The sequence below is a fragment of the Spinacia oleracea genome, chromosome 3, assembly GCF_020520425.1.
Source record: "Spinacia oleracea cultivar Varoflay chromosome 3, BTI_SOV_V1, whole genome shotgun sequence".
NCBI classification, from domain to species: domain Eukaryota; kingdom Viridiplantae; phylum Streptophyta; class Magnoliopsida; order Caryophyllales; family Amaranthaceae; genus Spinacia; species Spinacia oleracea.
The window spans coordinates 38652043-38674476 of NC_079489.1; the positions used below are offsets into that span (position 1 = coordinate 38652043).

Below are 22434 nucleotides of genomic sequence, written 5' to 3' on the forward strand. Positions count from 1 at the left end.
GAATTAAGTAGAAAAGGAATTCCGAGTAAGTATATTGATATCATCAAGGACATGTATGAGGGAGTTAGCACGAGTGTGAGAACTAGTGTTGGTGAGACCGAAAAATTTCCCATTACGCTTGCAGTGCATCAAGGTTTTGCACTTAGCCCGTTTCTTTTTGCTATAGTCATGGACGAATTGACGAGGTCAATTTAAGATGGTATACCCTGGTGCATGATATTTGCAGATGATATTGTGTTGATTGATGAAACAAAAGAAAGAGTGGAAAGTAAGTTGGAGTTATGGAGACAAACTTTGGAATCTCGGGGTTTTAGGCTGAGTAGAAACAAGACGGAATAATGTGGAGTCCAAGATAGAGAGATAGGGGCGATTACCTTAGATGGGAAAATTGTCCAAGGCTCTGAAATGTTCCGTTATAATTAAAACAAAAACATATGTCGGTCAAAGGCGAACATACTGATGATCCCTCTCTGATCGATAAATTAAGTACGAAGTATATTTTAGGTTTTGTTCAACTTTAGGATGGTAAACCATGCGTGTACCAATTTACATATTAATTAAAAACACGGTCCTCAATGACTTTTTAGTTTTTTTAGTTGATCAACCTTTCCTTTGGTAATATAATTCATTATTATTTTCCAAAAAAAAATATTTTAATTTTAAAAAACTCAATTTGTCAAATAAGATGTCAAACACAAACTAATACGCACAAATTAGGTGTATATTACTAAATAAAAATTGAAATTTAATGCAGTCACATCTTTTCGATTGTACAATATGGTAATGCAAATAGTTATATTGTACTCCCTCCGTCCCGAAATACTCGCTCCGCTTTCCTTAGAAAGTCGTCTCGGAATACTGCACCATTTCTATAAATGACATATTTTTTTAATTTTATATTGTTTCTCTCACTTATCTAAGATCCAACTTATATTCCTAACATCTAAACAAAACATTAAAAAAATCACCCCATCCCCCACCACCTTCAAAAAGTGACACATTTCCCACTAACTATATTAAAAAAAAAAATCCAATATCAACTACCATTAATTAAATAATAAGTGAATATATAATTGCCTTAAACTATGTATCGGTCAAACAGGTGCGAGTATTCCGAGTCGGGGGAAGTACCATATAGTTCATGTATACTAAACGACCATGATGATTAGTTTCGTAATGTACATAGTAATGTAAATTTATGAATTGAAATTTTGTGTGTGATAAGTTGTAAATATTAAAGCTCAAAACTCTCACATCTATATAAATAATTATTTATAATATGTAATTATATAAGTTTAAATGTATATGAGTTTTCTATCATCACTTATTGAAAATATTTATAATTTTAATAGCTTAGTACTTCCTCTGTTCTTGTTTATTAGTCCCCTTTCTGTATTGGGATGGTTTTTTTTATTTGTCCCTTTTATAATCTTTCCTTATTTGTTTAACAATTATTCCTCTTTTACCCTTATGTTGCAATTGTAATTGATTTTTTGTCCCAAATAAATATGCAAGTGGTCCTTTTATTTTCTAATTTAACAACACTAAACACTCCACCTACCCATATTTTCTTATTTTTTTCTCTCTCCTACCCACATGGGTGAGATTCTTTAAAGATTCACATGCAATGTGTCCTTTTAGGCCCTGTTTAGTTCACCTTATTTCTCCTGATCTGATATGGTCTGGTCTGATCTGATCTGGTTTGGTCTGATCTAATCTGATTTGGTCTGATCTGATCTGAACTTATTGATAAAGGGAAAAACTAGGTCGTTGCTAGTCTTACACCTAAGTCAATTTAAATACCTAAATAAAATTAAGTAGATTGGCAAGCAAAGGGTCGATATCCACAGAGAATTGCGAGTTTCGTAGCTAGAAATGCTAATATAAGCTAGTTCGAAAAGGGGTTGGTTGTTGAAAAAGAAAGTTCAAACTAAACGATTAGAACGATAAACAAGGATTAAAAACACTAGGGAATTGAGGTTCACGAAGGGGTACATGCAATAGGGGATTAAGGATTTGGGGATTAACTAGACTTGCAAAGACAAATTGAAAAGGGGAATCGATCTTTAATACTCTCAAACTATGAATCATGCTTCCGCATCAACCCAAAGGCTAAGAATCAATCAAGATATATCCGATCAAAATCATACAACGCAATGACTCACAATCCCTTGCCAAATCAATGCATCGTATTCCATTGACCAAGCAAAGTTGCGTCTAGGGGTGCTTATGAGCTCCCCGAACTCGCGAGCTACTCGAACCCGACTCGGTCAAAGCTCGCTCAAAACTCGACTCGAATCAGCTCGACTCGAGCTCGAGATCGACTCGAAAATTTAACGAGTCGAGTCGAGCAACTTGATACTCGACTCGAAAAGCTCGAGAAGCTCGAATTATATATACATAATAAAAACTGTTATAAAAATATAAATGTTTTATTTTATCATTTTTATTCATCATTTTATTTAATAAAAATATTTTTTTTCTTCCTAAAATGGATTAATAAGTTATTAAGGACAAAAAAAAAAATCTAATTCGTCCATATGGATTACACTATTTGGCAGTCAAAATGTCTTCTACCGTTACTCCAACGTTGGTACATAAATAAGGGAGGAAAGAAGGAAATAAGTATATTCATTTTGTCCCACATGGGTAAATAAGTGAGGGAGGAAAGAAGAAAATGTTATATTAACTTTGTCCCACATTGGTAAATAAGTGAGGGAGGAAAGGGGAAAAGGGTTATAAGTATTACTCTTTGAGTATGAAAGTGTACAAATCACTTCCATTGGGCTTTCATTTGGGCTAATGGATATATTGATTTGGGGTATAAACTTACTTTTTATAAGATTTAAATTTGATTTAAGTCGAATTTAAGCTCAATTTTGGGTTTTCAAGTCGATTACGAGTTGAGTTTTAGCTGAAGTGATTGCGTTTTCGAGCCGAGTTCGAGTCGAGTTCAAGCCGAGTTCGAGCTTGAGTTTAGTTTTTGAGCTCGGCTTTGAGTTTTCGAGCTGATTTCGAGCCGATTTCGAGTCGAGTTCGAGCTTGGGTTTAGTTTTCGAGTTCGAGTCGAGTTTGAAAATTTTAGGCTCGTGAGTTTTCGAGTCGAGTCGAGTTTGACTATGAGTTTTCGAGTTCGAGTCGAACTTAGACTCGAGCTCGACTCGGCTCATTAGCATCCCTAGTTGCGTCTAACCAAGCAAGCAACAAGGAACCCCCCAACTTATGCATTTAATTGCAAAAACTAATAAATCCTACCTTAAAACCCCATACATGGAAACTCTAGGCTACACCCAAACCCCTAGATGAAGACTACTAGTACTCACTCATGGAATTGACCACAAATTTCAACATGATATATTCAATAGGAGTATGCACTTCCGAATAATCAAGGCAAAAATCTCTAACCAAATAGTTTAAGCTAATTTCATCATGTCAATCAAATCTATAAGCAAAATCATCATCAACAATACAATCAAAATCACCAAATCTTAAAAGATTAACAAAGAAGCTAGTAAGTCTAATCATAAATGATTAAGAAAAGCTAAATAATCAAACAAGTAGGAAGGAAAAATGTAAAAGTGTCTATTTTTGAAGGTTTTTTTATTAATGAGAAAATAAGAGACAAAACTAAGAACAATAAAAAATTAATGACAATAAATGGAAATAAGAGTTGAGAATTTTTACAATGAAGCTTCAAATCCAAGATTAGGGAGAATCCCAAGCAATACAATGAGCAATGAATGAAGTTCTCTTCCTTTCTCTCTCTAAAATAAATTTCAGACTACTTTTGTAAAAAACTAGGTATTCTAAAAGTTCCCAAAATGCTTTAAATAGTCCCGAAAAACGGTTCAGCGCTGGCAGCAGGTTCGGCCGAACAACAAAGAAGTTCGGCCGAACTAAGAGGAAGGTTCGGCCGAACCAGCATCAGGTTCGTCCGAACTTTCGGGGAAACAGGAACTGCTCACAGAGAGGTTCGGCCGAACTTTTTGAGGAAGTTCGGCCGCACTTTTTGAGGAAGTTCGGCCGAACACAAGGAGGTACGGCCGAACCTTCAGAATTGTTCGGCCGAACTCTGGGCTTGTTTGCTTCAGACATTTCTGCTTCGGTTCGGCCGAACACCTCTGAAGTTCGGCCGAACATCTTGAGTCCTTGATTCCTTAATTTCCTTTTTCCACTTCGACCTTTCCTTGAGATTCCGTTGACCTAAATTGACTTTTCCGTCCGTTTTACTTGATTTCCTACACATTAACAAACCCGTGAAAAGCAAAAGCTTAACAAAAGAGAAGAAAAACAAGGCGAAGTGACGGTAATTAGGAAAAACCGAGTCAACTAAGCAAGTAAAAGCAAAGGGGACTAAAATAAGCACAAAAGGGGAAGAAAACGAACAAAAACAAGAATAAAAAGAGGCAAAGTACTATCCTAAGAGTGACATAAATGTCACTCATCACTTATTTTTTCTGATCTGATCTGAGCTGCACTTATTTTTTCTGATCTGATCTGATCTGATCTGATTCTTCATAACTAAGTACAAAAATGTACATTTATTAATATTAAGCGACTTACGTATAAAATAAATGTTACACAAATTTATAATATTGTTATTATTTATTTGACTTTGCTTATGATTTAACTATTCCTTATATTAGATAGATCTAGACATGATCTAGATAGATCGGTTATGATCTAGACATATAAGTTCTGATCTAGATAGATCGGTTATGATCTAGACATATAAGTTCTGATCTAGATAGATCTATGCAGATCGGTTCTGATCTGGACATGATTTGTACAGATCATTTCTGATATGGACATGATTTGTACAGATCAGTTCTGATCTGAACATGATTTGTACAAATCAGTTCTGATCTAAACATGATCAGTTCTGATCTAGACATGATCTGTATAGTTCAGTTCTGATCTAAACATGATCTGTATAGTTCAGTTCTGATTTGTACATGATCTGTACATACCAGTTCTGATCTTGACATGATATGTACAGACCAGTTCTGATCTTGCCATGATATTAATATGTACATGATTTGTACAGATCAGTTCTGATCTGAACATGATCAGTTGTGATCTAGACATGATCTGTATAGTTCAGTTCTGATCTGTACAGTTCAGTTCTGATCTGTACATGATCTGTACAGACCAGTTCTGATCTTGACATGATATGTATAGACCAGTTCTGATCTTGACATGATATTAATATGTACTGATGAATTTGAATGTTTTGTTAATGTTTTTTTATGCCTTAAGTAATAGATTTTAATTGCGCCGACAACAACATTCTTTTTTATTAAAGCAATAATAGTAATAAAATATTAAATAATAATAATAATAATAATAATAATATTAATATTAAAGAACTGGGGAGTGATGCCTTCGAGTTCATGTCTAGGGTCTCACGGGTGGCTCAGAGTAACACGGCTGCTGCTAACATTCGTTCTTTTCTTTTTCATCGTTTGTGTTTTGCTTTGAATAAGGGTGTCGGAGCCAAATTAGTGGCTAGGCTCCCATCCAACTTTGTGTAATCGCTTCTTTATTATAATAATAATAATAAATTAAAATAATAATAATAATAATAATAATAATAATAATAATAAATATAATAATAATAATAATAATTGTACCGCTTCTATAAATGAAATTTTATACTAATATTATATTATTTCTCACACTTACTTACTAACCCCACCTACACCCTACAAAAAATCATTTAAAAATTCATACCCCCCACTCCCCAGTCCCAGTCCCCACATTTCCCACTAACTATATTAAAAAAAATACTCCACTATCAACTAACGCCCATTAAATTAATAAGTCAATTCAAATGTCTTAAACTCCGCACCGGTCAAACCGGTGCGAGTATTAAGGGACGGAGGGAGTACAATTAACAATAACAATACTTATATTACCGTTGACAGTATATAACAAGTTAACAACACTTTTACACATTTATTTAAGGGTGGGCCATCTTTCCAATTTTTTTTAGGGTGGGTATGAGTCGTTATTTCGCTGTCCACCAGCGATGTAGTCAGCCTCATTTTTACCCATAAGCATGTTTACAGTGAGGTAGTCTACATCGCTGGTCACCAGCGACAAACTGACCCCATACCCACCCGAAAGATGGTCCACCCTTATATAAATGTGTACAAGTGTTGCTAACTTGTTATATACTGTCAACGGTAATATAAGTATTGTCATTATTGTATATATATTGTCATTGTTGTATTAAAATACGGTCACAATCACCCAAAAAAAAAGGAAATTATGTATACAAATGTAATGAAATAGAAAAAGTAAAGGGACCATTTAAATGAATGGATAAAAGTGTTGCATATTAAATGAATAGGTAAAAGTATGTATACAAGTGTTATATAAGTATTATCATCGTTTGCATAAATATTGTCATTATTGTATTAAAATATTACTGTCATAATGCCAATACTTAGTAATTTGTTTGACTTTTCAACCCACGAAGCGTAAATACAATTTTGCCCTGGGTATGGGGTCAGTTTGTCGCTGGTGACCAGCGATATTACCTGCCTCGATATTTAGTACTCAATACAAAATTAGTTTCATCTTCTTTCTCCCTGAGACCATGACCCTTTCCATATTAGGGGCGGACCTATGGATACCCCATAGGGTCCATAGGGACCCCCATTATTTTTTTAAAAAAATTAGAAAGTATTTAAAATTTGAATTAAAAAAAAAAATTGTACTTGTGGTCCCCCAATAAAGTCAGCCATAATATGGGAAGGAGAAAAAGATGGAACAAAATAGAGTAAATAGATCTGCAGGTCCCTAAACTTTGCCAAAAGGAGCAGTTAGGTCCCTCAAGTTTCAAAATGAGCATTTAGGTCCCTCAAAATGGATGGAAACCGCTGCTTTTTGACTTCTGTTACTAACGGCCGTTAAAATTCAATTAAATTAAAAGGAAACTAAATAAAAGGCACTAAACGACAAAAAAACAGTTACATTTACCATTTACCAATAATTAAATAAAGGGAAATTCATTTCAGTTAGCTTTTTACAAAAATATAGCCGTTGAGGCTCTCAAAAAACAGAGTATTTAACATTCCATGGCAAATAAAACACTTAAAAATTTTGTAGAACGTGAATTATGAATTTTGTTACAATTTACAATTAGACGTTGCACTTACCGATATGTCCAATATTTCATGCTCCTGAATCTAATTTATTTATCAAGTTTAGATGTGTGTTCAAGCCCGTCTAATTAATTAAATAAATGAACATAAACGAGCTTGTTCACGAGCTTGTAACATGAACGAGCATGTTTGTGTTCAGATCATGTCCAAACTGATTTGTTTAATGAGCCTCATTTTGTGTTCTATCTCGTCTTAAAGCTAAGCTCGCTCATCAGAGTATTATTTAACGAAATTCAATTAATGGTCATACTCGTTAGATAAGAGGACGTAAAAGAGCTTCGTCCGAGTAAGGTAATGAACCTTAATACGGAGTATGTGTTCAAACTAGGCACATATACGGAGTATGTATCCACTGTTCTGGAAATTTAAACATTTGTATTAGATACAAGTTGCATTTCAGACGCACTATATTTAATTTGGTCTTCCTTGGTCTACTAACTACTCCTAAGTATTTAATGAGGAGCATTGAGATGTGAGAAACAGCTTATCTTCCATTGGTCTTCCTTGACTATATAAACACAAGGGGGTTGGCTTAAAGCATTACAACAATATTCATCTCTTATATCTTGGTTTGTATTCAATACTCCATATATATTTCTTCTTCTACTCAACAACCCAGTTTTTTTTCCTTTCAATTCATCACAACACAATGAATATCTTCTTAACCATAGAAGATTTCGTATACAAATATCACCCCCCATATCAGAAAATAAAAATTAGTCATAAAAAAAACACGACCGTAGTTTCTCTGTCTAAGTAGCCTTCCAATGTCATGCTTCCATGACCCCTTGTTGAGTCATTCTCAAAGGGGTTGTGAATGTTGGAGAATCCTGAAAAGCAGATCATCGAATGGTGAGGAAATCATTTTTCCATGAAGCGAAGCTTGGGTTCGACAAAGGCGTGTTGTGAAGGGATCCACCTCGTGGGGCCTCACCTCGAGAGTTCTAGATGATGGCCATCAAACCAAGGCTTCAAGCAGTACATGAAACGAATGGATGGCATGTGAACAGAAGGTACGCGAGGCAGTTGGTCTGTATCCCAGAATGTCTGTATCCCGGGCCGAACAAACGTGAGTCGGATCAAATTGTGCATAAATGGTATCCGTTACTCGGTTGGTCTTATGTTATGGTTCAAGTGTATTACCCTTTTGAGGATTGGGTTGGCAACGGGTATTTACTAGCCTTGTACAGTGGGGAAGGACCATTGTCATGTAACTAGATTATCCTTTATTAATATATGTTGTGATTTTGTGTTTAATAAGTTAAGTGTAAGAACTATTTGTAATCACATCGACACTTGATTTTTAACTACTTAGATATCTCATAGGATTTTGCCTTGGGATATTTGATGTATATTAGACTTCTAGTCATATTAATGAATTAGGACTCGATCATATTGTAATCCCTATATCATTGTTCAATGGAATACACTGCCATCTTCCACCAAATGATCAATCTATTTGTTTGGGGGGATTAGATCTCAGTTTTTTCTTTCTCGGAATTAATCAAGATCAAATATTTTAGCATCTCTTTTAATATATTTTGTTACTTTTTATTGTAGATGTATAGGGTTAAATTGCTCTGTTATGATGAAATGTGTAGGGTGAAAAAGCAAATGAAAAGGCTAAGGAACTTGAAAAAGCTAAATCAAAATCAAAAGAAGCTATTTTAAATCATTTATACACATGTAAATTGATTTCCCTTTATTTAAAATCAGTTTTATTATTATTTAATTGAACTTAACGGAAAATGTAACGGTGTTAATAAAAATAGCTTATTCCATCCATTTTGAGGGACCTAAATGCTCCTTTTGAAACTTGAGGGACTTAACTGCTCATTTTGGCAAAGTTAAGGGACCTCCAGACCTATTTACTCGAACAAAATACCAACTTTGAAAAAAAGTCACGTGAAACCTGCAAAAGGAGAGAAAAAGTTAGGCTTTTTCCTAATTCCCAAAATTGTAATACTTCCAAGACTAATTATTATTGAATAAAAAATTAAAAACCCACCTTTTCTTGTTTTTTACCAATACAACGACTCTTTGTTTTCTGACTTCTGCTTTCTTGTTCATTGCTAATGGGTTTCAATTTTCTCACTCTCTTTCTCATGAATCTCTCATAATCAATTAACATTGGATTTTTATTTTTCAAATTAAAAAAAGTAGGAAGCAAATAGCAGTAACAACCGTTAGCCGGACTGCAGACTGCGGCTGCGAGCTGCGGCTGTGCCGCCGTGCCGGAGTGCGAGCTGCGGCTGCGGCGCTGCGCTTCAAGAAACTGCCGTCTCCGACCTCCGTTACTGCCCCAATCGACGCGGCGGCGCCACCATCTACTCACGGCCTCACGCGGACTGGACGACTGGTATTCAGGTATTGCCTTCTTTAATCTTTACTCTTTCATTTTTTAAATAATCAATTTATAAATTTTTATGGTTCAATTTAATTAGCTTGTGTTTAACTATTTTGTAAATTAGATTTTGGGTGATTTCAAATTTCATTCATAAAATTGAATTTATTGGTACTTTGGTAGTGTTTGGTAGCTTGGATGATTTATGATTGAGTGTTGAATTTAAAGATTTAATTAAATAATTGAATACTTGTTTATTTGAATTATTGAATTAATTGAATACTTGATTTCGAATTTCATTCATAAAATTGAATAAATTGGTAGTGTTTGGTTGTTTTTATGATTGAGTGTTGAATTTAAATATTTATTGAATTATTGAATACTTGATTATTTGAATTATTGAATACTTCATTATTAAATATTATTTGAATTATTGAATATTTGATTATTAAATATTTAATTGAATTATTGAATTACTGAATTTATTTAAAATTGATTGAATTTATTTTTAGTGATTGTGAATTTGTGATTCTCTCTATTTAAATTTGTTAATTATTAGTGCATTTGTTTATTGTTGTTGTTGTTTGGTTGATTTATTAGTGACTTAGTGAGATTGTGAGAAGATGACCAATGATAAGGGTAGCCCTTCAACAAAAAGAAAGAAAGCAACCTTGGATTGGTTTGTTCAAAAATCAAGAAAAGGTGAATCAAGTTCTTCAAGATTGCCTACTACGACACCAACTCAACCTCCATGTCCTCCTACATCTCAAGCCGAACAAGAGTTTACTTCCCCGTCAAATGCCACTCCTCAATCTCAAGAGACGGCGACGGAATCGATACCTACTACTTATGGTAGTACGGGTACCACTTGTGCATCCAAGGAGAGACTAAACCAACTTGATGTAAATTCTCTTCCACATGATCCGGCCAAAAGGAAGAGAATTGTAGAATATCATCCCATGGACCATGAAGTGGTGAGAAAAGAATGCATTCAAAGAGGTCCTTGTCAACCAAAGAAGCACAAATTTCCCAAGACGGAATTTGAAGAAGGTAAAATGCGTCGCTTTAATCCTTCTTGGTTTAAGAAGTATGCTTGGCTTGAGTATAGTGTTTCAAAAGATGCCGCATATTGCTTTTATTGCTATTTGTTTAAGAATGAAACTACTAAAGTAGCGGGAGGAGATGCATTTGTCATAAATGGTTTTCAAGTGGAAAAAGCCATGTAGGTTAAGGAGGCATATTGGTGGTGTTAAAAGTGCTCATAATCAAGCTTTTGAAAAGTTTGAAAATTTGAAGAATCCACAAAATTCCATTCAAGCTTCTTTAAACCAACAATGTGAACAAGTTAAAAGTGAATATGAAATTCGTTTGACGGCTTCACTTCATTGTTTGAGATTTCTTTTGCTCCAAGGTTTGACATTTCGTGGTCATGATGAATGTGAAGAATCAAGTAATAAAGGAAATTATTTAGAACTTTATATTTGGTATGCGGATAAGAATGATGAAATTGGAAATGTTGTTTTGAAAAATGCTCCTAAGAATAATAAATTGATTTCACCTAAAATTCAAAAGGAGATTATCAATTGTTGTGCCAAAGAAACTACCAAGGCAATTGTGGAAGATCTTGGTAAGGATTATTTTGGAATACTAGTGGATGAGTCTAGCGATGTATCTTGTAAAGAACAAATGGCTTTGTGTGTTCGTTATGTTGATAAAAAAAGGAAAGGTAATTGAGCGATTTCTTGGTATTGTCCATGTCGCGGATACTACATCTTTGTCTCTTAAAGAAGCCATCATAGCTTTGCTTAATGAGCATTCTTTGAGTTTGTCTAGTGTACGTGGTCAAGGATATGATGGGGCTAGTAACATGAAAGGTGAGATTAATGGTCTTAAAACTTTGATAATGAATGAAACACCATCTGCATATTACGTTCATTGCTTTGCTCACCAACTTCAATTAACACTTGTTGTCGTTTCAAAGAAAAGTAAAGATTGTGGTTGGCTTTTTGACACACTTGGAGACTTGTTAAATGTTGTTGGAGTATCTTGTAAGAGAAAGGATATGCTTAGAGAGAAACAAGCTGAAACAGTTGTAAAAGCTTTAGAAGATGGTGAAATTGAAAGTGGGAAAAGATTGAACCAAGAGCTTGGTTTGGGTCGTCCGGGTGATACACGTTGGGGATCACATTATAAATTGATTTTGAATGTGATTGCTTTGTATCCGGTAATTCGTGTGGTAGTTGATTCGATTGGGAATGATGCTAGAAGTGATGATGATGCTCGAAAAGCCGATCATGTAAGTTTTGCAATTGAGTCATTTAATTTCATTTTCATGATCCATTTGATGAAAAAGATTTTTGGGATTGTGAATGAGCTAAACAAAGCTTTGCAAAAAAAAGACCAAGATATTGTTAATGCTATGTCACTTGTGAGTTTGACTAAAGAAAGATTACAAGACATGAGGGAAAATGGGTGGGAATCTCTCATTGAAACAACCACTTTATTTTGTGACAAGAATGGTATCCCAATTGTTGACATGGATGATGTTTTTGTTCCCCCGGGAAGAAAGAAACGTGGTCGTTTGGATACTACAAATTACCACCATTTTCGAATTGAAGTGTTTTTGGGAATTATTGATCTTCAACTTCAAGAGATCAACAACCGATTCAATGAGGTGAGCATGGAGTTACTTAATTGTATGAGTTCTTTGAGTCCGCTTAATAATTTCTCCTCTTTTGATAAAAATAAAGTGCTTAAACTTGCTGAATTTTATCCCAATGAGTTCTCAATTGTTGAATTACTAAGTCTTGATGATCAACTTGATAATTATATTGCGGATATGCGGAGGAGTAATGGATTTTGTGGATTGAAAGATTTGGGTGAACTCTCGATGAAGCTAGTTGAGACCGAAAAGCATCAAGTGTACCAACAAGTTTATTTGCTCATAAAGTTAGTGTTGATTCTTCCCGTAGCAACGGCCGGTGTGGAAAGAGCATTCTCTTCCATGATGATTGTGAAGAATCGTCTACGAAATAGTATGGGTGATCAATTATTGAATGATTGTTTGGTCACTTTTATAGAACGAGACGTTTTTATCCAAGTTAGTGATGATGCTATTATGAAGCGGTTTCAAGGAATGCAAAATCGTCGAGGGAAAATGTAATTTTTTTTTAATTTTTTTTTTAATTTTTTCATTAGTTTTATTGTATCTTATGAACGAATTTATTATTTTGAGTTTTCAAATTTTTAGTTGACTTTTAATTTTGACTTTTATAGTTGACTTTTAATTTTTTTTTTTGCAATGAAGTATTTAATTTTGGACCCCCATTTTATAATTCCTGGGTCCGCCCCTGATCCATAACCATCACAAACGTGAATAAGCAAAAATGAAACCACATTGCTTGAACAGGGCTTGCTTCAATCTTCAACGACACATACTTCTGACCAATAGAATCACCGCTATGGAAATCCCTACCTGATATGGAGAGTACCAACTGTTTTGGACAAATTCTACCTAGGGTGAAATCGTCAAAGAGTGGTGTACTAACAATCCGAATAAAAAAAATAACTCAAGAGCAATAAGAACACAAAGAGAGCAAGAATGATGATACTATTAATACTGATAGTTTGTGCATAAGAGAGCATGTACTTTACAAGACTGTTTAGTGCATTATTTATATAAAACAACTAGGTTATATTATGGTTTCAAAACGTCGGTTGATGTCTTGAGCAGTGAATGGGTAATCGAATATGGTAAAAGTAGGTTGTTTCAGGGATTGGTAGTGATTATCAGGCTATTCTTGATTGTCAACTCTATAGTAGGCGCTAAATTATTTTGGATAAATTCTACCTAAGGTTGAATTCGTCAAGGAGTAATACTAACGATTCGAATAAGCAAAAGAATCGGTAACTTTTGTGTAAGACCGCCATACCGGAAAGACCACTTTGATTGTTTAACTAATTGGTTCCATTTCTTAACTAATTAGTTTTAGTTCTTAACTTATTAGTTTCATTGTTTAACTAATTGATTTTAGTGCTTAACTAATTAGTTACAGTGCCTTAACTAATTGATTTTATTCTTTAACTTATATGACACTAAGGTGGTCTTTTGTGTAAGACCGCCCTACATAAAAGTTTGTACAAAAGAATTCAAGAGCAATAAGAACACAGGGAGAGCAAGAATGATGATATTATTAATAACTGATAGCTAGAGCATAAGAGAACATGTATTTTACTAGAATGTTGAGCACATTATTATTTATATAAAATTACGCAAAACTTGTAACACCATCGGGCTTTTTTATATGGGTAGGACAACTAGGTTAAAAGACCGTGTTGTTCGACCGTTAATGTTTCGTTGAGGGAGACGCCTCAATCCCGTGAAAATAGACCACATTCGGTTTCCCATCAACTGCTTGAAGACTTGGTCGTATACACGTTGCTTCATCATTTAAGCAGTCTTGCGACGTCATCATCTTGTTGATTGCCACGTATCATGGCATGTGGTTGCACTTTGCCATGTCATTTGAGGGATATTTCCCCCTAACACCAACCACAGTCCCTAAGAACAACCATGTGAAATCTGAAGTAGATACAGCAAGTAAAATGTCAAGTTTCCACCGTGGTAAAATACATAACCATCACAATTTTCCATGCCCTTTGAAAAATCATTTCCCAAACTCATTAACTAATACTCCCTCCGTCCCGGAATACTTGAACCGATTTGACCAACACAGAGTTTAATACAAAATAATTAACTTATTATTAACACAAATTCTTATTTACAATGGGTGTATAATAAATATTGTACACCGGATTAAATGTTAACTCAAACTACTTAAAAGTTAAGCTTATATATATAAAAGTTATATACTTTTAGTGATATAAAAATTTCATTTTAATAAAACTTATTTCTTCAAATCACTAATAATGTATAAAATTAATCATTTAACCCTTTAAAATGTTTATCTATCAACTTTTTTTTACTAATATAAAAGTTAAATAAAAGTAGATTAAAGTTACAAAAAAATGAATAAAAGTTATCTTGGTGTACAATAAATTTATTGTACACCTTGTGCGCGCAATATCTTTCTCTTCTATGTTTGGAGTTGTTGGATAGTTTAATTACTATATTTATTATTAAATAATTTTTTAGGGAGTTATTTTTTTATATATAGTTTATTAGTTTAGGTACTCAGATTTGGGATTCGGGTTCGACTAATCATTTACCAAGTTAGCCAAACCCGAATCTATTCACCAAGTTATCTTGGAATAGGATTTATGGTTGTAGTCTATTCACCAAGTTATCTTGGAATAGGGGCTGAGTAGTTTGAGGTTAGAATGTGATTTCTATGTACTCTTTGATTTACTTTCTTTAACTTGGAGTCATTGTATTTCATCCGAAAAAATAGGTCGCCCGAAAGGGTGAGCTAGGTAGTCAGCGTAGTTTTATTTCCTAATAAAAAAATATATAATATTTACAATTCTCTATGTTAGATATTGATGATATACATGTAACTATAAATGACAGATTATCTGATAGTGTCCAGAGTTGAAGAACCCGTAAGCAGAAAAGCGAGATATACATTATATTTCTGCTACTGTAGATAAATAAACATATAAAGCCCAAGCTTAACATCAACAACAGCCATTGAACAGAATGCAAATGCAGATGAGCAACGCTTCTACATATGAAATTGAAAAACGAAGAAGACAAATGAGTCGATAAACAATTGCATCATAAAGGGAGATGGAAATATCAAAATGGCCCCTTTAATTACAAAGAACAACATAGCAATTTCTAGGGCTGCAAGTTGTTCAAGGTATTCCTCATTTCAGAACTTGTATTCTAGCAAAGTATTCAATTAAGCAAGAGTGTAATTATAAAAAGAGACCAAACTCCATAATCTAAGTAGTGGGGTAGATTGATTGTCATTTGTCATGAAGAATGATAATTCAAAGCAACATATTCAATTATACCAGGATACTCAGCCTGGTTTAACTGATCGTCATGTCGTTTCTTAACTGATGTCAGATTGTCAGGCCCTCCTATTGATAATACTTATGTGGTATTTCCTTTTTGTTGGGGGGAGGGGAGGGGGTAAGGCGTTGACTGTTACGAGTTATATACTCACACAGTGAATGATAGAATTTTACAGCAGAAGCCCCAGAAATGTAAGCAAAAATACTCCTTACTTTTTGAGTTTCACCTTTTTGGACCATTACCCATATTCGCCACTCGCCAGCAACCCATAATTCAGAAAAAAGGGGAAGAAACGACACCTGGCATCATCTTGAGATTATTCACAAACTATATGTAAAATTTAACAAGTGAGCAGATTTTTTAACCTCTTACAAAGATGATAAAGAGGAGGTAGGCTATTTTCATAGAATAGTGGTATGGTCCTTATGTGTCTGGTGAATAGTTCATTATTTATAAATCACAACCCCAACTAAAATAGGAAAGACCGGTAAACTATTGTTATGAAAAGAGAGGATCATTCAGCCAGCCATAATCGTAAAGAATGTACTCATCTAGAATTAAAGCTTCAAGAAATCAAGAAATGGGGTTCAGATTAACCAATTTCATATTACAAAAGAAAGATGTGATAACTTACATAGTTACATGTTGTGCAGACCAAGCAACTTGTGAAAGCCAAAGCATATACACAGCATTACAATATTTTCAAAAGCTGCACCTCATAAATCAAGGGCTCGTTCACATGAGACAGAAGGCTACGTTGAGTCGTTCAGGGCCAAACTGCAAAGAATAATCACAATGAGATATATGACATTGAATTCAAAGGTCAAAAGGAAGAATGAGATAAGTTACATGTCCAAATACATTTAAGCATGTATAGAGAAAAGCAGAAACAGATAACAAGTGTTCCCCATTCAAAAGAAAAGACAACCTCCTCCAGGATGGGTTTCAAACTTTAATTAACATATCCCGTTGAGAGCAGAATCAAAGCTCTTCTCTTCCCTAGAAGTATTTAATAAATCATACTTCAATCATTTGATTGAGAAAGAGTGCCAAAATAAAAAGCGGAATAATATATAAAGGCAGCAAGACAGAACCAAATCGGATGCAATGAAGAAGCAAAGAGGAGGGAGCCTACAACGTGACATCAAGAAAAGAAACTATCAGGTCCTTTGATAAGGGTACAATACGGAGTACATATTAACACAGAGATAGCAAACAACATATATAGACTCGATTATTCAAAATTGAATCCACATACCAAACTACTAATTAAAACAAATGAAAATTCACACACATCAGTAAAAGTAAGTTGCAGAAACATTTTTACAGTTGCACCAAAAACCCTTGGTATTGTTTATCAAAGTTTGACTCCACTTCTTCAATCACAGTTCCAAACACACACTCTATGTATCCCCATTCTCTCCCACACTCAGCTCCCTTAAAAAGAAATACAATTTTATAATGCCAACCTAAAAGAACAATCTATCAACAACATGCCCACATTATGTAGTTCTGCAATAAACGAAAGACTCTTAAGGTTCAGACTTTTAGCATCAAACTACTTTAATTAACTCATAAAACTAACTTAAAAATCAAAATAAACTACCCAACTAATTAGCATAAAAGAAACGCAATTTAGGCTTTAATATTTAGAGGGAAAGAATAAAAATTGTAGTGTAACTGCTTCTTCGTAATCTTTGTTCTCTGTCCAAACTACAATCACTACTATCATCTTTTGTGCCTCGTCATTAGGCACATCGCATATCAATTGTTATTCAAAATCAAATCCAGTTCAATTGCAACAAAATAAGGGAATCAAATAAACCCATTTGAGAAAATCATTAACAAGCTAGAAATATTCTTTGTTCACTTCCGATGAACATAAACACCACATCCTTTCTCAATAAACATCAATTTAACAAAAAAGACAAGCAATCAATCTATACAGGATAATCCCAAAAAAAATAGATTGAAATCAAAATAATTGGTGGAAATCCTAGAATGCGTTTAGTTGGAAACCCTAGAATGCGTTTAGTTTATCATGAATGGTGAAAAGAAACAACGAGAATTGGAGAGAGATCAGAGGAGCACTTTCGTCAACAACAAGAATGACGGGTTGTGGTGTCAAGAATGGCTAGCAGCCGGATCGAGGGAGGGATACAGAGAGCAGCCAGTCATCAAGAAACAATTGAAGGAGAGAGAAAATGGGAGGCTGGAGGGGGATGTCACCGGGAACAAAGGGAGGGGTGAGTTAGGGGTAGCAACGTAATTGCAAGTTCATAAGGGTGATTTCGTCTACACACTATTCTTAAGAGAATTCTGATTTTATTGAAGAAGGATTATAGCGTTATTGTTGCCATTTATTAGAAATATTAAGATGCAACTTTTGGCTTTTTAAAGGGGTAAAGATTGGTATCATAATCATAATCATTACCCCATTGCCTCAAAGAGGCTCCCGCAAGAAGCGGGGTAAGGGAGGGTCGGGTGTACACAACCTTAGTACCTTACCCCTGCAATTGCAGAGAGGTTATTTCCAATTGACCCAAAAGTGATAACGGGACGACCAAGGGACGACCATCTTCTACTTCATGGAAAGGAATCGAAGAGGTTTTAAGAGCCATTTTGATTTAGTCCATTACATCCCCAGCCAAAAGAACAAATGAATCTTTGTCTCCATCGCAAATGGACACGGGGTAAAGATTGGTATGCAAAGGTAAAATAATCTTTAAAATTTTGAGAAAACATTTCAAAGGGTAACAGAGCACGAATCAAATGAACAATATCAGATAACCAGTACATGTCTTGAGTTGTGCTTACATAATTGCATTTGAAATCCCCAAACAGACGCAAACCCACACAAACAGCAGCGCTGCTTGATGCTTTATGGTATATAGTCCATCATACAACCTGAAAACAGAATATTTGCTCTTCGGTTAGTAAATTCTGAAACAATTTCGGCAAAACATAGAGCGGTAGTTAGAGAATAAATTGAAACTACTAGATTAGACTCAATAATTCCACTAGAATTGATGTTGAGTAGAATATTGGACGCAAATGTATGCATGGACAGAGGAGGTGTTTGTGGAATACAACTCATTATCAGTTTGAAACTTCTTTCATCAAAGCTATGGTTGATTGGTTTCTCAAGCATCTCTGGATAAAGTCCCATTCAAGGGTGTGATAAGCCTTTTCCAGGTCAATTTTGATGGCAAACCACCCATTGCCCTTCCTAATTATTGTTCTGGTTCGGGGAAACAAGGGAATTATGGCCTTAGTCTTTAGCACTAGAAACTTTTTAGATGATTGTGTAAGATGTGGTGGATAAACTTAAACACTGCATTTGACCTTTTCAATGCCACCTTGGGGTAATCTTACCTCTTGAGGAACAAGACGAGGTGACCCACTCTCACCACACATAGAAGTTTTTTCCTCTCCCTAAGATAGCTCGGCATAGATAAATCTCACCTTATGGATGGCAATTGCATCTGTTAATGTCCAATTTGAATCAGGTAACTAAAAGTCCGAATCCGAGTCCAGCAGAAAAAGCCCGAACCCGAATTAGAGGTGGATTGGACTCGGATCACCCGAGTCCGACCCATTAGAACACATATGCATTATTTATTTATTTATAATATAAATATGAAAAGAAAACTCTACCCATTTCCTTGCCCCATGTAAGTCGCGCCCACTACCTTTCCTAATCTTTCATGTTCTCTCTTTAACCTTTTGACCTTTTGCTAGTCATTTGAAATATTAGCCTTCTCATCTCCATCTGAGGTTCAAACGTTGCGAGTATTAAAAAACGGAGGAAGTATATAAGTAAACTCTTGAGCACTTTGGTGTCCACGTAAAATATCGATAATACCCTCAATTAAATTTTAAATTTGTTAAAAAACATTAATAAATGTTGGAAATGAGAAGTTTTGAAAACGTTGGCAAATCGCGTGCACCAACAGCTTATTTAAAGATTTTAGCCCCTCTTACATTTTGGCAAGTCAAAATATTCATTTTAATGCAAAATAATTAAGAGTGAAGTAATACCAAAGCAGCAATAAACTTAAACTCACTGGATCTTGGTCCCTCGAGTCTTGACCAATCAGAATGTGGGTTAAAATATTTATGGATTTTGTAAGAGCACAGGGTCTCTTTTCCCTAAAAAATATCAATGTCTTGAATTATATTCTAGACTATTCTGACATTCAAAGATTCAGCTGCAACTCATGTTAAGAACAAAGCAGAAACATAAACAGGACAAATGGACAATTAGAGTTCTCTAAGTGTTTACCTGTTGTACAGCACACTGTATATGTGTATGACTGCTGAATAGAGTCCAATAGCTTTGAGACTTGAGTAACAATAGCCGAGAAACAGAATCAGTTTTTCAGCATGCAGAAATAGTTAAGGACTGTGCATCTGTGCATTGGAGAACCACAAAAGGAGAGCAGGGATATTATTACTTAGAAAATTTCTTCTTCAACTCCTGCCACACAGCAAAGCCTTCAGGATGTTTACTTACATACTTCTCCACAAAAACTGATTCTGTGCATCTAAACAGGGTGCTTAAAGTCAATGTAGGGCGAACAGCGTTTTGATTGACAAGCCACTTGTACATAGAACATCTAAGCTTTACCCTTCCCATTGTATGCGAAAGGTAAACTGGAAATGGCTTCAAATTTGACACTGGATAGCCTAAATCATTTACAAAATATTTTATCTTTGTTTCAAGAACTTCCTTTGATTGATTGAGAATCTGTGGGGCCGCTTTGGCCATCTGTGCAACATCCTCTTCACTGAGTCCTGCTTTGACAAGACAGTCAAATCTTTCACGGAGTTCCTCTCCTCTACCACGGAATTTCTTTAAAGCCTTTTCCATTTCTTTAGAATCTTCTGTGAAGCCAATACTTGACAAGAACTTAATCCTCCCAATACGAGAATGTATTATAGCAACAGGCTTTTTTGCTCCCAAAACCCAATTCTTTACCACCAACGGATTTTCTATTATAGATTCGCGCAAGAATTTCTTAGTTGTCTTCAAATTAGCCATTAAACTGTTTGCTTGCTTAACTGAGCATGAACCCAGCAATATGAAATGTTTACGCATAATAATTCCAATATACAAAGCATCCACATCTAACTCAGATAGTAACTCAAAAGCACGTCCAAGATTCCAAATAAATTTCTCAACTTTGACTTGTGGAAAGTGCAAAAACAGCAAACATATGTTATTCTTTGTGAATCCAAGTTTAATCAGAAACCCAATTAATGAAAAAGTTGATCGACCTGAACAACCAAATAAAATGTCTGGATGTTGCCTTAACGAATACCCTAAGTCCTTATTTTCACAACCCATATCACTGAGAAAATGTAGCAACTTAAAGATTTGCCTCCAATTGTAGGAAGCATTCTCCAATAGATGTTGCTCAACCCAATCGTATTCACAACCAAAATCCTGCAATCTCGCCAACACCTTAAAAAACTCTTTACCCACACTATCAATCAAAAGACAAGGATTGTAGACAATAGCCTTAATTATAACAGATTTACTGAACCCGAACTCCTCAAAATCTCGAAGCTTCGAAATCAAAACCCCACTTTCATATCGAAATACCTCTCTAGCCCCTCTATATATCCTTCCTATATTATCACGACTAACCCCATATCCACACAAAAAATGGAAGTTATCAAGCAAACCATCCTCATCACTCAAAAACATCGTATCACGAGGAAGGAGGGGAACAAACTCAGAAGGCTCCAACCCAATACTTTCAAAAAAAGGTTCGAACTCGTTAATGGTACGAAATTGCAAGAAGCGAGCCACGGCGCGCCTTATATCAGGCTCATTATTGACTTGATCTACCAACTTCCTCAAAAAACGAGGGGAGTTTTCGCTCACATACTGAGCATCCAAAAAGGGTAAATTTCTAGTGAAATGCAAGTAATCTAACAATGCATCTTGAGCCTCCTTCAGAATTGTTCGCGAAATTAAATTAGAATAATGATGTACATTATTATTATAATTACAATGACATGGAAAATTATATCGAAAATTTGGGTAATTTGGTGACGATTTAAAGGGGTTTGGGGAAAAATTAGAAGAAACCCATCTGAGAATAGGGTATAATCTAAGTTTCTGGAAATGGGTCATTGCTAATTCGTCTGTTCTAGAACATGGCAATTACAAATCTGAAGCTGAAATTAGATAGTAGATATGAATAGCGGATGGTGTTACCTGAAATGTTTGCCAAATATGAAGACTCTGCTGTTGAAGTGTTGGTAAAGGAGGGAGGAGGGGAGGAGGGCACGGCGAAGGAGGTGTGGAAGCATAAGCAAGCGGCCGTCGGTAGCTGCGTAGGGTTTATTTTTTACTACGGAGTGGTTTGTCAGTTATAGTTTCTTTTACGGGTTCGATTTTTTACGACATTCCCGAGTTTCTGAAAAAATTCATCAAACTACTCCTCAGTCTATCTATCTATCTATCTATGTAATTGAGAGTGTTTGGTTCAATCTATCTATCTACTCCCTCCGTATTTATTTAAGAGATACACTTGGCCGGGCACGGGTATTAAGAAAAAAAAAATTGAATGAATTAAAGTAATAAAACAAGTGGAGTTGGATAGATATTTTAATAGTAAAACAAATGGGGACCATGTCATTTTAGGGGGTGGGGATGGGGTGTAGATAGATTATTTAATTAGATGGTGGGGTTGATAAGTTACTAAAAATAGCAAGTGTATCTCTTAAATAAATACGGCCGGAAAAGGCAAGTGTATCTCTTAAATAAATACAGATGGAGTATCTAATTGGGAGTGTTTGGTTAGAAGAGGAATGGAAGAGAATTTTGGGGTGAAAAAGCTAATTAGAGGTTTGAGAAAGTGGATGAAAATGACTATTTTGTCCTACTATTGCCTATAATTACAACCACTATTAACCTTGGT

The 22434-nt window shown here is 35.0% G+C and overlaps 3 protein-coding genes across 5 annotated transcripts; 2 read left to right on the top strand and 1 right to left on the bottom strand.

Moving 5' to 3' along the window:
* Positions 1-9103: 9103 nt before the first annotated feature.
* LOC130470298 (uncharacterized) lies at positions 9104-10987 on the top strand. Its single transcript, XM_056840188.1, has 2 exons — positions 9104-9539; positions 10117-10987. Exon 2 carries the CDS (start codon positions 10140-10142, stop codon positions 10740-10742), a length of 603 nt encoding a protein of 200 aa, XP_056696166.1. The 5' UTR covers positions 9104-9539; positions 10117-10139; the 3' UTR covers positions 10743-10987.
* Positions 10988-11182: 195 nt separating this feature from the next.
* Positions 11183-12679, top strand: LOC130469645 (uncharacterized). The gene has a single exon (XM_056839040.1). It carries the CDS (start codon positions 11183-11185, stop codon positions 12677-12679), a length of 1497 nt encoding a protein of 498 aa, XP_056695018.1.
* A 1008-nt stretch (positions 12680-13687) lies between these two features.
* Positions 13688-21983, bottom strand: LOC110804027 (transcription termination factor MTEF18, mitochondrial-like). Of its 3 annotated transcripts, none has more exons than XM_056840186.1 (4): positions 19785-21983; positions 18317-18406; positions 16134-16276; positions 13688-14098 (listed from the first exon to the last, which is right to left on the bottom strand). In XM_056840186.1, the coding sequence occupies exon 1, from the start codon at positions 21642-21644 to the stop codon at positions 19953-19955; it is 1692 nt and encodes a 563-aa protein (XP_056696164.1). In that variant the 5' UTR covers positions 21645-21983; the 3' UTR covers positions 13688-14098; positions 16134-16276; positions 18317-18406; positions 19785-19952. The 3 variants fall into 3 exon arrangements, with proteins under 3 accessions (XP_056696164.1, XP_021865275.2, XP_056696165.1); XM_022009583.2 differs by lacking the exon at positions 13688-14098 and adding an exon at positions 14105-15798 and having other exon boundaries at positions 19785-21942; XM_056840187.1 differs by lacking the exons at positions 13688-14098; positions 16134-16276; positions 18317-18406 and adding an exon at positions 18473-19271 and having other exon boundaries at positions 19785-21942.
* Between the last annotated feature and the right edge of the window lie 451 nt (positions 21984-22434).